The sequence below is a fragment of the Cydia fagiglandana genome, chromosome 13, assembly GCF_963556715.1.
Source record: "Cydia fagiglandana chromosome 13, ilCydFagi1.1, whole genome shotgun sequence".
In the NCBI taxonomy this organism is placed as follows: domain Eukaryota; kingdom Metazoa; phylum Arthropoda; class Insecta; order Lepidoptera; family Tortricidae; genus Cydia; species Cydia fagiglandana.
The window spans coordinates 13,784,027-13,798,106 of NC_085944.1; the positions used below are offsets into that span (position 1 = coordinate 13,784,027).

The following is a 14,080-nucleotide window of genomic DNA, read 5'->3' on the forward strand; positions in this document are numbered from 1 at the left end:
CTTCGGCCCTACGCGGAGCTCGGCCTTCGGCCTTCGCATTTAGACACTTGTATTAATTACCTGTGTTTAGAACTGACCTCCTGGATGCTTCGGGCTTTCGGCCCAATGCGACTTCAGCCTTTGGATCTTGCGACTTAGACACTTGTACTTAAAAATACTTGGAAAAGTTACGGGAGGCGCGCGTCTGCCGGACGCTTCGGATCTTCGAATCGCTCCTTCGGCCTTTGCATTTAGTTAGATTCTTGTACTATTGCTTTGTGTTTGAATACCGAAGTCGAGCATCTCGCGAATGCTTGATGTATTATAATAATTTAGAGTAAGGCCAAGCGCGCACCACGATTTTTTGTCCTGCGATAATTTTGTCACAGAAATGCAACGTATGTGTTTATATGTTAGTGCGCGCATATGCGACAAAAAAATCTTAGCGATTTCAAAATTGTGATTTGTCACATTTTTGCGCGATTGTTCGCGACGCGATTGTCGCAAAGTGAATTGCAGCATGCGGAGTTGTATGGCCCCGCGCGCACTATGATAATAAAATCACACCCCGGCCGGACCTCAGTCGGCATTTCGCTCTCCAAACCCCAACATCTCGGCACCTGCATCTCCAATGGAGTCTCAAAATGAGACGCTAGATGTTGACCATTTAATTATGGAAATAGACGGGGATCACCTTTGTGTTATAAATGCTCAAAGTCATACAGCAATCGCATATTAAAGACAATAAAGACACGTTTCATGACAAGCGACTGGTACGAAATCCATGTTGAGAATGAACAAATCGTCGACTTTTTCATCGCAGTGCGCACAGTGAATTTTCTGCGATATATTACAGCGCGATTCTAAAATCGTGTCGCAAAAATTAATATCGTGGTGCTCGCTTGGCCTATAATACCTTAAATGTATACTCCTTCAATTTGAATTTAGAACTCATTATTATTTTTTATTTGATTTTGTTTCTAGTTCTATGCCATATATATAGACTTTAATATTATTTAGAACTGCTAAAAAACAAGATCGGCTTACTTTAAAATAATATTTCGTCAATTTTACCTTTGTTTCTAAAAACTGTGATATTTAAATGTCATATACTATTAATGTCTTCCAAAATTATTTTCTCGTAACAGGACTGAGGGGCTACCGCGAAAACCGAAATTCGCAATTTGCGGGGATCTTTCTCTTTTACTCCAATGAAGTAATTAGAGTGACAGAGAAAAATGCTCGCAATTTGCGAACTTCTATTTTCGCGGTTATAGCCCTGAATCTTGTTGCTCACCGATCCGTTCAAAAATATACATAAGTACTGAATATAATTAATAGATATTATAATTATACAATTAATACAGAAATGTAATGGTACTTAATGAAAAGGAATATTGTGTATATTGTTTCGACGAATCAGATACTCTCAATAAAATCTATACATGAGGCCAAAGCTGTTCATAAATATTAAATGACTTTATTATCTCTATACGCCTTACTAACTCTATGTGTCCTATTGTGGAAAAAAAACACAACGACAGTCAAGAACGGAATTCTTAATTTGAATTTTTCCTATTTTTGAGATGCCTAGTCCATTGGTTGGAAAGCCCGTTCGAAATTGAAACTTATTTGCAATATAATAAGGTCGTATTTTGTAGATCTCTCTCATACTTATAGTAGGCTATTGAGATAAAATTAAATATCCCACAAAAATAAGCAAGCAGAATTAAACTTTGTGTCAAAGACATAAGTCATAAATTTCAATGCCAAAGTTTTAACTAAGGATGTTTCTCGCCTAATATGAATTGACCAGTGTAAGCATCAGTTAGCTAGCCCTAAGCAACCAAAGGTCAAGCTGCAGTTGAAAAACTAATAAAGATAAAGTTAAGCTGATAATTTTCCCGCCGTCTCCATGCTTCTTTAAGTTGGGTATTGACTGGTCAGCTGCCTGTTAGCTATAGTTTTCGCGAAAATCGCCAGGACAGAGGTGAAAATTTTTGTATGAAAACTTGCAACTTTAAATGCATTTTTTGACGAAACTATTGCAGTCTAAAATGAAGTCAAAATCAGTCCATCGACTCAATTTTTTGCAAGCTTTCTAATGGTACCCCACACGATTCTTACAAATGAAAAAAGTTTCAGCCTACCCCCCTCAACCCCCTAAATTTCCCCCTTTAATAAGAAATAAGCAGTTTTGACTTATTTACAATATGAGTGGTGGTAATTGCTATAACTATTCCAAATTTTAGGTATCTATGTCAAACGGTCTCTGAGAAAAACGTATTTAACTGATTTGCAAGACCGAAGTGATCCCATAAGTGTTCCGTAAACAAAGTTTTGTACGGAACACTAAAAAGCAACATTTAAACACTACTTACCAGTGATAAATGCGGGGCCTAGCCAAGATAACGAATCTGAATTTTAGCTATTACTATAAATCTGTCCGGCTGTCACATCTGCCAGGCAGAAATTTGACGAACACCTGTAGTACGTAGTACAGTCATCAGCAATAGTATCTTACACAACTAGGGCCGCAAAGATATATGACGCGCTCTTATTGCGCTCCAAATAAGAACGTGTCACATATTTTTGCGGCCCTAGTTGTGTAAGATACTATTGCTGATGACTGTACCTACCATTAATATCCCCGGTTTTTACGGTACAGTAATTACTAATATGATGATATCTTATCCTATATTCCATACTTAACACTAATGTAAAACGGAATCAAATTTTCGTGAGACATATTTTAATATATTACGATCACAACGGTTACACTCACTTGTTTTTTATCTTACACGGAGTGCAGCCGCCGCGAGAACTGTAGCCTGAAGGAGGATCCCCGACGGGCCCGAAACATGTCGCCAATTGCGACTAACAATACAAATGAGTGTAAATACAAGTGTTGTAATCTAAATATCAATCCATCAATCAAACCAAAGCACTTATTTTCAGGCTACTGAGGCCCATAGATACAGACCTTACAAACTAACATATAGATACAATAATAAAAAACTTAAATACTAATAAATCAATTTCGTGACGCAGTTTTTTGCTGCGGCGTCACTTGCTCTGGATATTTGGATTTTGGATATTTCAATGTAAACCGGCTATTATAATCAAGATCTTTATAATAATCACGATGCCTGTGAACTCTGCGCCAGCGCTGAACACCAGAATAGGCACGTGGGCGTCATTGTCGACCTCACTCCAGCCCAATTCGCGCGGATTGATGTAAATGATCGCAACGGGATTAGGTCAAAGTCGACAGAATCTGTTGCATTAACATTATGTTGGATAATTCGCACGTTAATAGGTACGTATTGGTATGAGTGCGATTCAACTGCTAATAAAAATAACTGAGGGGCCCAAACAAACAAAAGACAGGCGATTTGGTCTCAGAAAAAGGTTATCTCTGAGACCAAATTCAAGAGAGTGGGGGGGGGGGGGGAATGACGATATAAGGGCGCTCATTTTCTATTGTTTTAGGCCCAATTTAGGCTGGTGTATGTAAACCATTTATCAGCATATATTTTTTTAGTTTGAAATGGCATGATTCTGGTTTTGTTTTGTGCACGTCGTTAGCAGTCCAGTGTCGTTGTAATGTCAGGGTAGCAAAGCCCTTGACACTCTCATTTGCCTGCGCGAAATTAAATTTAATGATTCGTTTTTGGCAGACAGCACACACACATTACATCTAACGTTGTATTTGATTGTACTTTACTGTCAAACTTTGATATTTTACTATGTTTCAATAATTTACTGTACCTAATACCTACGGCAATAAGCTTCTACACATTGTAATGCAATTTTGGAAGGTTGGATGGTTATTACTGAAGCTTTGTTGCAGAAGCATAGGTGTCTAACATGGCGTAAAATCCTTAGATATTATTCTCTTTGTCGCAATGATAGCGCACCAAGTAAAACAGCGTGAAAAACTCTGTAGCCGCCGCACCAATGGTTGGCACCTTCCACGACTTAAAAGGCAGCCGTGGGAATTTCCCCATAAAATAAGTGTACACCATATTTTTAATAGTTGTAATAGGCCATTTTTTTCATAAGAAATTTGGTTTCTAAATGCAACATTACGATTTTATCGGAATGTTAACCTTTAAATCTACTGGCTACATGGCTCTTTCATTTCTCCGGACAGCCCCCAGTAAAATGTTACAATGAATGTATTTATTACCTACAGTGACAAATCGACCTGCGCGAGTGCCAACAATATTTAGCGGCGAAACCGTTTAGTTTAGGATTCCAGTGTTTCCTCACGGGCCGTGGCGAAAATAGCTTTACAACTCAATACTGAGCAAAAAGATGTAGCTAATAATGATAAAGAGTATGCCGTTAAAAGAAGAAATAGACAGCGGCTTTTAAATAGGAAAGAGAGTATAAGAAGGGGTGAGAGTTAATCTAGGACAAAGGCGGTGTCACGTAGTATGAAGGAAGGCGAAGGACTGGCGTATGCTGGAGAATATTGAGAGATACCACCGTCAATCGAATTGCCGTGAATCAGTTAGCGGTAGACTTTGCAGCGGTCACACTGCTACATACGGCCCGCGAGCCCTTAATTATTGGTCTACGGAAAGGAAGCGACAAACACAATTGACATTGTTTATGAATACATATCTTGTATCTTGTTCTTGATAGACCTATAACCCTGGCGGTAGTCCTTTTGTCAAAAACCCTCGCTGTAATGAGGCGAAAAAAATTCAAAATATATTCTGCAAGTGACATCTCGCCTGGCACTTTAGTGCATTTTTTGTAATCATCTCAATTACACATTCAAGAGGCTGAAGCTTTAGTGCCCATAATAAGCTGACAATAAGCACATTAGGCATGAAAGAGGACGCTTAATGCTGAACATACTACTTAAGGGTACAAGAAAGAATAACCCCAATTCGTGTTAAATATGTGATTCATGGGAACCAAGGTCGATGACATAGCTCAAAGAATTGTCACGTCACACTTAAATGGCAGTGGGTGGAGCCCATTGCCGTAAAATTTGGCCACTTAGGCAGAAAGCTTCTTAAACGCTTCGTGGGTCGTCCATCTAAAACATGAACCAAAATTCTAGTGAATATCGCGTAGAACCAAAAAAAATCAAATATGGTATTCCAAGATATAACTTTCTAAAAGAAGCAATACCATTGTATTGAAATACCACCAGACTCAGCCTGTATCGTGGGAATCTAGAACCGTTTGGATAACATTGGCATAAGGCATGTATGACTAGCATTGGTCATTTATCTACTGATATCATGAATCATGCAGATGTCTGTGACACACACCCCTCACACTCAAATTCCAAAGTGAATTTTCTCCAGGTGTGGGCGGGACACGTAACGTAACGTATTCACGAAATTGTATTTATAATACAGATCCACCGAGGAAGAAGGGCCCTAAGTGACATTATCCCGACGTAATATAAGACGTTATTATTTGAGGTAAGGTACCTGGATTGTTTTGGCCAGGCGCTGTTTTCCGAATATTCCCACTGTACTGAACACAAGTGAGCGTTTGCCTCAAGCACGCCAGTTTATGGCAACTGCGAGCGTGCAGTAGTAACTGAACGGATTAAAATTTAAAAATATACGTGTTAATGTGGATCACGCTTACTCAATAGAGATTTATAAATAATTCGTTGATCGTTGACAGTGGGAAGATGCTAAAAGAAAACACTCGCCTGCTAGTCGCTCGTTGAGCGTTGACGGTCGGACAGATGATGCCTTAGTTGGTCTAAGTCCGAGTCGAACGCTCGTCTAGCAGTTTGAACAACCAGTGGTGCCGCGCGCATTGTGGATACACTGATTTATTATGCTTTAATATTAGCTTATGAAACACTGGTATATACGCTTTATTTTCCAAGCAGCAGCGTTTATTTTAGCACAAATCGTAAAAACACAGGTATCCGTAAATATCGTAGTTCTTATTGTCTGCGTGCTTAAGGCGATTATACAATAGTACGGTATCTGTTTATTTTTACATTTAAAAGAGTATGTTGCGATGGATGGGTGAGAGTGGAGACGTGATTTTTGATTGTATTTGAATTAGCTCTGCCTAAATTCTATAAAAATAAATGTAGCTATCTTAAATGTAAACTAGTCTGAATTTCTTTAATTAAAAAGTAAGAGGTTCTTTCGATCATAAGATGAAGAGTTCTTCTTGTGAAATAATTTGGTAGAGCTTTTCGTTGAAATTGTCTAAGTACTACTGGTATTACCTACTTTATATTGACATGTAAGATTATTGTTTAATATGACTCATGATAAATAAGATTGGCTTCTAAGAATCTGACACCTGGCGTTTTGGCACAAGTCAATTAATCAGTAAAATATCATGTTTGCAACATATGTATTTGCACGTGCCTTTACTTGATAATATTTCTTTTTTGTTTGATAATTTTGTAAATGTTACACCTGTGCTTTTCAAGGATAGCGTCAAACTACTCATATAAGATTTTTCGTTCACTCATTTTAACATCGTATACTATAAGTATGGAGCCAAACATTGCTTGGCTTGAAAAAACAGTGAACCACAAAAAGCACTCTATGTCTAATTCTAATTATTAATAATGGGAGGCTGACTATTGATGACCCTTCTAACTACCTGTTACAATTACGCTACTACGTGGAACTTGGTAATGGCACTTCCGTAAAAAGGTGTAACCCCATTTCACCCGATTTGGTTGGCAAATTGTTCATCCAATCATAAAAAGTTCCACATTTACATATAATATTAGACGGATTCTCAAACACACCAACGTGGTCACACAATACCTACAAGCGATTATGTTTCACCACATGTTTTTATAAGACAAGTGTACAACCGCAACGCCGTCAAGACTCTACGGAACACTGATTATCGAACCAACACTGATTATAGAAAACTATTTAACAACTCATTTTTTGTTGGGAATGGAGGAACTTTTATATAAAATAAACAAGTACTTACCAAATGTCAAAAAAATCAATGAATAAAATTAAATGTACTTTGAAATGTAGATTGGGGTATTGGGTGATTTTGGGGTCGTACTCTAAATTTAATACATATTTCCTAAATATATGATGACGAGATTCATTAAAAACCTATCAAACTAAATGGACTGATGATTCAGCTTACTAATGCTTAGCCTTGACATTAGCCTTCTAGATGAGAACTATATGTATGTAGTTCAGTAGTTCGAGCGCTAAAAATAACAAGATAATGGTAAAATCGACGTTTTAAACTCCTTGACATTGGGCAGTGTGGAAGGCCACTGTGGCATACGCTACGCGCATACCATCGCCCACACTGGACCTTATGCCTTTTGTAATAAGGTCCACCGATATACAGTTAGGAGTGTTGCTACAACTACACCCATGTTTAGTGTTCGAACTATTCCTAATTATTATTTTTTTATTTGATACACTAGCAGCTCTTAGAGCTGATGCGTATATATCGAAGCACTTGTATTTTATTTTGCACTTTAAAAAAATCTAAAATGTGAAATCTATTCTTGAATGTGTTGACCGACGGTGCACTAACAACAGTTTCTGGTAGAGAGTTCCACACATTTACCACACGATTCGGCAAGAAGTGTTTTCTAGGGTTACTAGCACACGGAGGTTTGACAAGTTTTTTAGAGTGTCCTCCATTACTTTCTTTTTATACTGAAGTGCAATAATTTAACGACGAATATTTTCCTTCTTTTCAACACCAATAAGATCAAACCAATTTGATCTACAAAAACAAAGATATAGATAAATGAAGAGATAAGTTTTTTGTGCCGATTATTCATCCCATTTGTAGTTGTTAAACTATTGTGTAGGCGTCTGTCTGTCAAATGTTAAGATCGCCAATCTGATAGCCTTAAATCATTAGTAAAATTTAATTTTACTTACTACTTAGTTCAGTTAATTATTACAGCAAAACAAAAAAACTTATAGATTTAATTATTTTAATCGATGAAGAGTGCAAATGGCAAACATGCAATGTGTTGGGTATATCGCAAAAAAATTAACGACATTGAACTTCAGAAGTAGTCATTCCAGTAGTGCCCGTCTACGTCTGTTATGTCTGTTAGTTATACTTAGCTAATATAGTAACAAAAATGTATTATGTAAATATTACGCATGATACGAAACTACCGCTTTCAATCAAAGAAAGGTAAATTTAATATAGTATGCCCCGAGTAGGAATTGAACCCATAACCTTGGATTCATTGGAACTTATGTTTCTAACCAAATGAGCTATCGTGCGCCCTGCCATAGTCAACTCAATGTGTTAAAAGATTGGCTTTGGTAGAGCTATAAGCTTGAGGGTTCAAATGAAGATCAGACCAAATCGATTACGATTTGTTTACTTTACTTATGTAGTCGATGTTACTTTAATTTAGTCTACCTCTAGGTTAATAGTCCGTCACATTAACCTTCCTATGCCTACACTCATTAAGGTCACAATAACTTCTATAAAATTGCATATAGGTAGTAGGTATCCACCCTATTTGTTTTCTTCTAACTGTCACTATTTTTTTGTCGTAGTTTCAAGAGTTTGCATGTTTGTGTTTGTGTGCACGAGACGATATGAAGCCGGATTATCATAAAAGTCATAAAAGTCGACATTCGCATGATAAATCTTTATGGCTTTGTCGCTGTCATAAGAAAGTACTACCTTAATCTTCCTAATGTTTTCGAGTCAAGGTCAAAGCCATGCCTAATTTTAATCGATCTGAATCTAATGCTATTCCGTCGGAGTCGGAACTCGTAAATGTTTGTGGTATTTATGATAGATGAAGAAAAATGGTTTCGCAATATGACGCAAAATAACGAAAACTTGGCTCGTTGTAAGTGTGTAACCTACATCGTTCGGTGACAATGCAATATAATACCTGCCCTACCATCAAGCTGTGATTTGGTTGTGAAGATCGGAGGTGTGACTTAAATTATTAATTAAAATAAATATATTACTCAAAATAGACTCTAAAGCGTCATAATTCAGACGCGGCTACTCGATGTACCTGAGGAGAGCCCACAAAATCGAAATTTCATTACCTGATGAGTGATGACGGTCTATCACTTTTACATAATCGTGTGAAGTGGCAGATAACGAAATTTTAATTTTTGATGCTCGCGGTAGCTCCTCTTGAAATGAACTTTATAAAACATTACTTTTAGATAGAAAACCGATGTACACATGGTTAGGTATTACCAGCCTCGATTTACTAAACGGTCTCGCTTCGCACGCCCGTCTACCTGCCTATTTATATAGCATTTGGTCCGCAATTCTCTATTTCCCTGCCGTTGTAGTAATCTAAGTATTTGGAACATTGTTTCAATGATATTATAAAATTATGTTTTAAGCTTTTATTTAAATTGGGCCGCGAGCGCGTCAACCCAGATTCCGGTATGTTTTATTTCGCACTAAAACGCCTATTCTCGTATCTGGCGTGCACACGGCGTTCAGGACAAAATATATTTATCACTATAACGTTGCCGAGGTGAGATGGCCTTATGCGCAATGCTTTACATTCTAGTGCAAAAATTTAATAAAGCTTGGAGCATAAAAGGGCCCACTGATTAACAGTCCGCCGGACGGTATCGGCCTGTCAGTTAGAACAAAATTTTGACAGTTCCGAACAACTGACAGGCCGATACCGTCCGGCGGACTGTTGATCAGTGGACCCCTTAAAATTCAAAAAATAGCAATCAGATTCAATTGGAACATAATGATTCTGAGACCGTCCAAGAATTAATAAATGAAATCGTGTACACCAACGCGTACCAAATATATTCTGCTGCTGACTGTTTGTATTTGTATTAGGCATGTACGCTAATAACATATACGGATTAGCAAGGGTCAGCTGTGATGTGACGTATTGAATGAAACACCGAGGAGCAGCCTAGGAAAAATCTAATTTTTTTTATATCGGTTAATAAATTGGAACGGAAAGAATAAGAATCAAACAAAATTCATATTTAAAAGCTATTAACCATAAATATACTGAAATCCAGAGCTGTGACAGTAAGTCTGTTTGATAGCTAAGTCTGAGTTCATGCTTTTAATAACAATGCGCTGTTTTGTATACATACTAGGTATTATATGTAATTTTTACAAATTACCTTGCAAGGTAAGTAACAATTACGAGTTGCCAAAGCACGAATCCCGGACAAGATATCAAGTGACCTATCCAACTCATTAGAGTGTCGACTCAAAAGTATCCACTCCACTTGGTACTCTCAAGAATTTATTAAAAAAATGGTCGCATGGTGCCCATGACATCAAAAGTTTCATCAAGTCATCATGAAGAGTGAATGCCCTCTGCACCAAAACTAGATCATTTTATAGGTGTAATACCTATTTATGATAACAAGTTTTGTCTTGAGGGGTATCATTAACTGAGCATGTTAGTTGATTTATTATAGCTGTTTTTAAACTGTATGCAAATCCTAAGTTATGAATTAGATTTTTGTTAATTGTATTACCATCCGGGTAGCAACTATCAATCGAAATATATGTTAATCATACTACTGGGATGGACTGAAAGTGGGATGCGAAAAAAAATAAGGCTCTCCCACAGAAAACAACGACATTTCATCGTGATGATTGGTCCCATGGTGAAAGCATAATGTTCCGATTACCCGTTTTAAGGGTTACTGTGAAATCCTACTTTGCTCAACTGTGGATATTTATGCTCCAATTCTGTAAAACGATTTAACGGCTTATTTATTCAAATATAATATTTCTATGTTATATCCTCAGTTAGGTAAGCGAAAATGAATTCATCTGAAGATATAATATTATTATAATAGTCATTATTTGGTCTCTGTTTGTCCCTATGGTTGACTGGTAGAGAATGCCATTTGGCATTAAGTCCGCCATTTGTACATTGTTGTATATATTTTGTGTAATAAATATTAAATAAATAAATAATTATTTGGAGCAAAGTATGACCATTTTACGGTAATTGAATTTTCGTAGAAATACAGCCGACGAAAGGTTTCCAAAACAGTTTTCTCATGAAGTCATGAAACTAGTTAGTGATTCGCTACGTATGAATTGTGACGGGAATGTTATTTGCCGTTATGGTGATTCAATTACTCTGTTTACTTAATTTTAATTACTAGCTGTGAACGTGTGATTTTTTTTTGTGCTTGGCTATATAGACAGTTCTATTGAAAATATATTTATTTTACGACGATATTGTTATTTTTAAGACGCAAGTACATACTCGTGTTAAAGTTGTGATGTGGTTTTGTAGAAAAAAAACTATTTCTTATTTTGATTTCCGATACCTAAAGTTTATTTCTAATTGAAACTTTATGGCGTTCGCTTGGATTATTATCAGATAGAATTCACATCGCAATAAAAAAAAACACACACACACACACACACTCAACAGTAAGTAACAAATAAAATAAAAAACTCATTTTATAAGTTTAGGAACTTTTTAAGGAGTTAATTTTATTTGCAAATAAAAATAATTTATTAATTTCAGGTTTTAAACTTAGGTAAGTACATATGTACTTAAATCACAAACCGCGGTAGGTACCATTTTTTTTAATCTTCATAAATCATACAAACGCGTAAAACATGGTACATCTGTAAATACTCTCCTAAAACTTTTCTTAAAATTCACTTTCATTCATTCCATATCTCGCGCCAAAGTTTACAAACACTCACCATGGTATGTAACTGTCAAACTGGCCGGTATAGGAATTGTGTGCGCGTGCGATTCGCGTGGTGTCGCGTTGTGGACTGCCGGCGCCGCGCGATCGCTTGCCTGAGCAGGTACAGTCATCGCCTTTACCGCAGTAAGATAACTGTAGCAAGAATATTATCACAGTACAACTTAGCAAATAATAATATTCTTATTTAATATATTGACTTCTATATGGTTTTGTTAGCACTTACGAGCTTGGTCACATTTGGTACCTATACCTATTCAGGGTGTCTCCAATCATGGAGCTTTAAATTCAGGGCTCGAATCTACTCGCTACACTAAGCTACTTTTATTATGCCTTATAAACAAAATTCCTTTTCTTTTGTACGCTTTAACTATGAATAAAAGCGTCACTGAAATTGTCTAAAGTATCTCAGTGTGTATGCCTAATAAATAAATAAAATAAAAGTAAAGTCAATTTGCATGTAGTCATTGTACATAGTTGCCTTCAGCGTAGAGTTGACTTCGTTTAGACATACCATCAAGAAGCCCAGTGACATAACTCGTATCGCAATACGTTGGCAATGACAACATAGTTACCGAGTTGCGTTACTGTTTTAAATATGTAGTCTATATTTTTATCGCGACATGACGTAATAGTTGCATTTACGAGGCGCGGGAGCTGTTAGGTACGTCTGCGAGGAGGACGGGGTTCGATCCCGGCGTGACATCACCGGGACAAGGCCTCAGCAGTGGGTAGAGGAGACACTTCTCACTTCGGTCGAACTCGACTCCGTTCGGCTCAGCATTGCTCCGAGCAATATTAGGGTTGGCACCACTTGACTTCCTTTTGCGTGCACGACCACAGATAATCACTTGAATTTTGACAACCCTAAATAGCCCAAAGGGATAGTGCCGTAAATTAGAAAGGGACAGCATGATTCGACCCTGAACCGCTGTCAAACTTCGGGTTTGTAGGAAGTGTCCTTTCTGTACGATAGTAGGTACTATTATTTATTCTGTGGCCTCAGCGGCAATCGAGTAACCTGACTTTAAATCCTATGGTGGCTATCCGCACTGGCGCCGCATCAGTGTGTTATCCCCCCATTTGCAAATGGGACTTTCCTTGGTATGATATGTTTCAAACTCGAAGGGTAGGATGACACCTGTCATTTCAATAGAATTTTGCGACATTTGGCATTTTTGTTACGTTATAAATTATATGCAGATAAGTGTTATCCTACTCTTCGAGTTTGAAAAATATTATAATCGATTTGAGCTTCTTGCTCAGTAATGATCATGAACATATTTAAGTATGTATCATTTTACATATTTTTTCACCGGATGTCACTAGCGACAGGCGTGGCTCACTCCGCGATTTCGTCGCTTTGCTACAGGTAGCTAAAAGTAATACATAATCCGTTCGACCCCAATTTTGGGGTTTGCCATAAGCCGCGCGTGGCGCTATCGCCACCTAGCGGCCATATCTGTGCTGATCGTGACAGACGCATTTTGTTAGAGAGTGAGTCTTCTGTACTTAGTACTATTATTTATTCTGTGCTAGCGATGTGATGCTGACTGTACTTGCCTATGTCTGGCTATATAATACCAACGCGGGCGCGTCCTCGTATATTAGAATTGATGACAGCCACCTAAAGAGCTTCCATTAATTTAACACTTTAACTGTCCCTCGCCTTCACTACTCACATGGATCGACGCGTCCGTGCATTACAGGTAATGCACAAATGTATAGAGCATTCCCATTTCTGACTTGGACGTGACAGAGCTACTTTGACGGTGCATGTCATATAATGCACGGACGGTAAACGTGTTAATAATTAATATGTCCCGGCCGCTTAGCCAATATGCCAATCGCTTACGCTCCGTAGCGATCGAAAAGCAACTATCACTGTCGCACTAATATGGAAGAGTGATAGAGAGGCACAAAGTGTTTCGTTGTCGAAGCGATTGCAATTGTAACCTTGGCTAGGCCGGCAGGTCTTAATGTTGCAAAAGAAGCGCGGACCTGGCAGACTCAAAGGGAGATGGCTTAGACACTTTCATGAGTAACTGGCCTGAAAAAAAAACAACGGGAGTTGTGGAGATCAAGAGGAGAGGCCTTTGCCCAGCAGTGGGACACTGTAACGGGGTAAAGAAAAAAATGCCTAATGAAAAGACAAGACAATACTGCGCCACACCCAGCCAGGAACATAGTGGGCAATAACCGCGAAAATCGAAGCAGAGGCGTAACTAGGGGGGGGTTGGAGGGGGCACGTGCCCCGGGCGCCGTCAAAGGGGGGGCGCCAAAATGAGCAAAAGACCTGTACCTCTCCGCCTTGCTAAAAGGCAGCAGGGAAACTTTTGTCAGTCATATTTACCACCACTGTGAAGTGTGAAATGCGGATGGTATTCTGGCCCACAGCGCAAAAGAGAAAGCCGATCTTTTACTCTTACTCT

General features: G+C 38.0%; 2 protein-coding genes across 2 annotated transcripts in view; one reads left to right on the forward strand and one right to left on the reverse strand.

Annotated features, from left to right (window-relative positions):
• The window catches only part of LOC134670355 (transforming growth factor beta-1-induced transcript 1 protein), a 40,677-nt gene extending 28,944 nt beyond the window's left edge, over nucleotides 1–11,733 (reverse strand). The window contains exon 1 of the mRNA XM_063528173.1: nucleotides 11,638–11,733. Coding sequence (XP_063384243.1) covers nucleotides 11,638–11,646 — 9 coding nt within the window. The 5' untranslated portion in view covers nucleotides 11,647–11,733. The remainder of the gene's footprint in view (nucleotides 1–11,637) is intronic.
• Nucleotides 1–14,080, forward strand: part of LOC134669896 (uncharacterized) — a 94,407-nt gene that overhangs the window by 64,180 nt on the left and 16,147 nt on the right. The gene's annotated exons all lie outside the window — the stretch shown is intronic.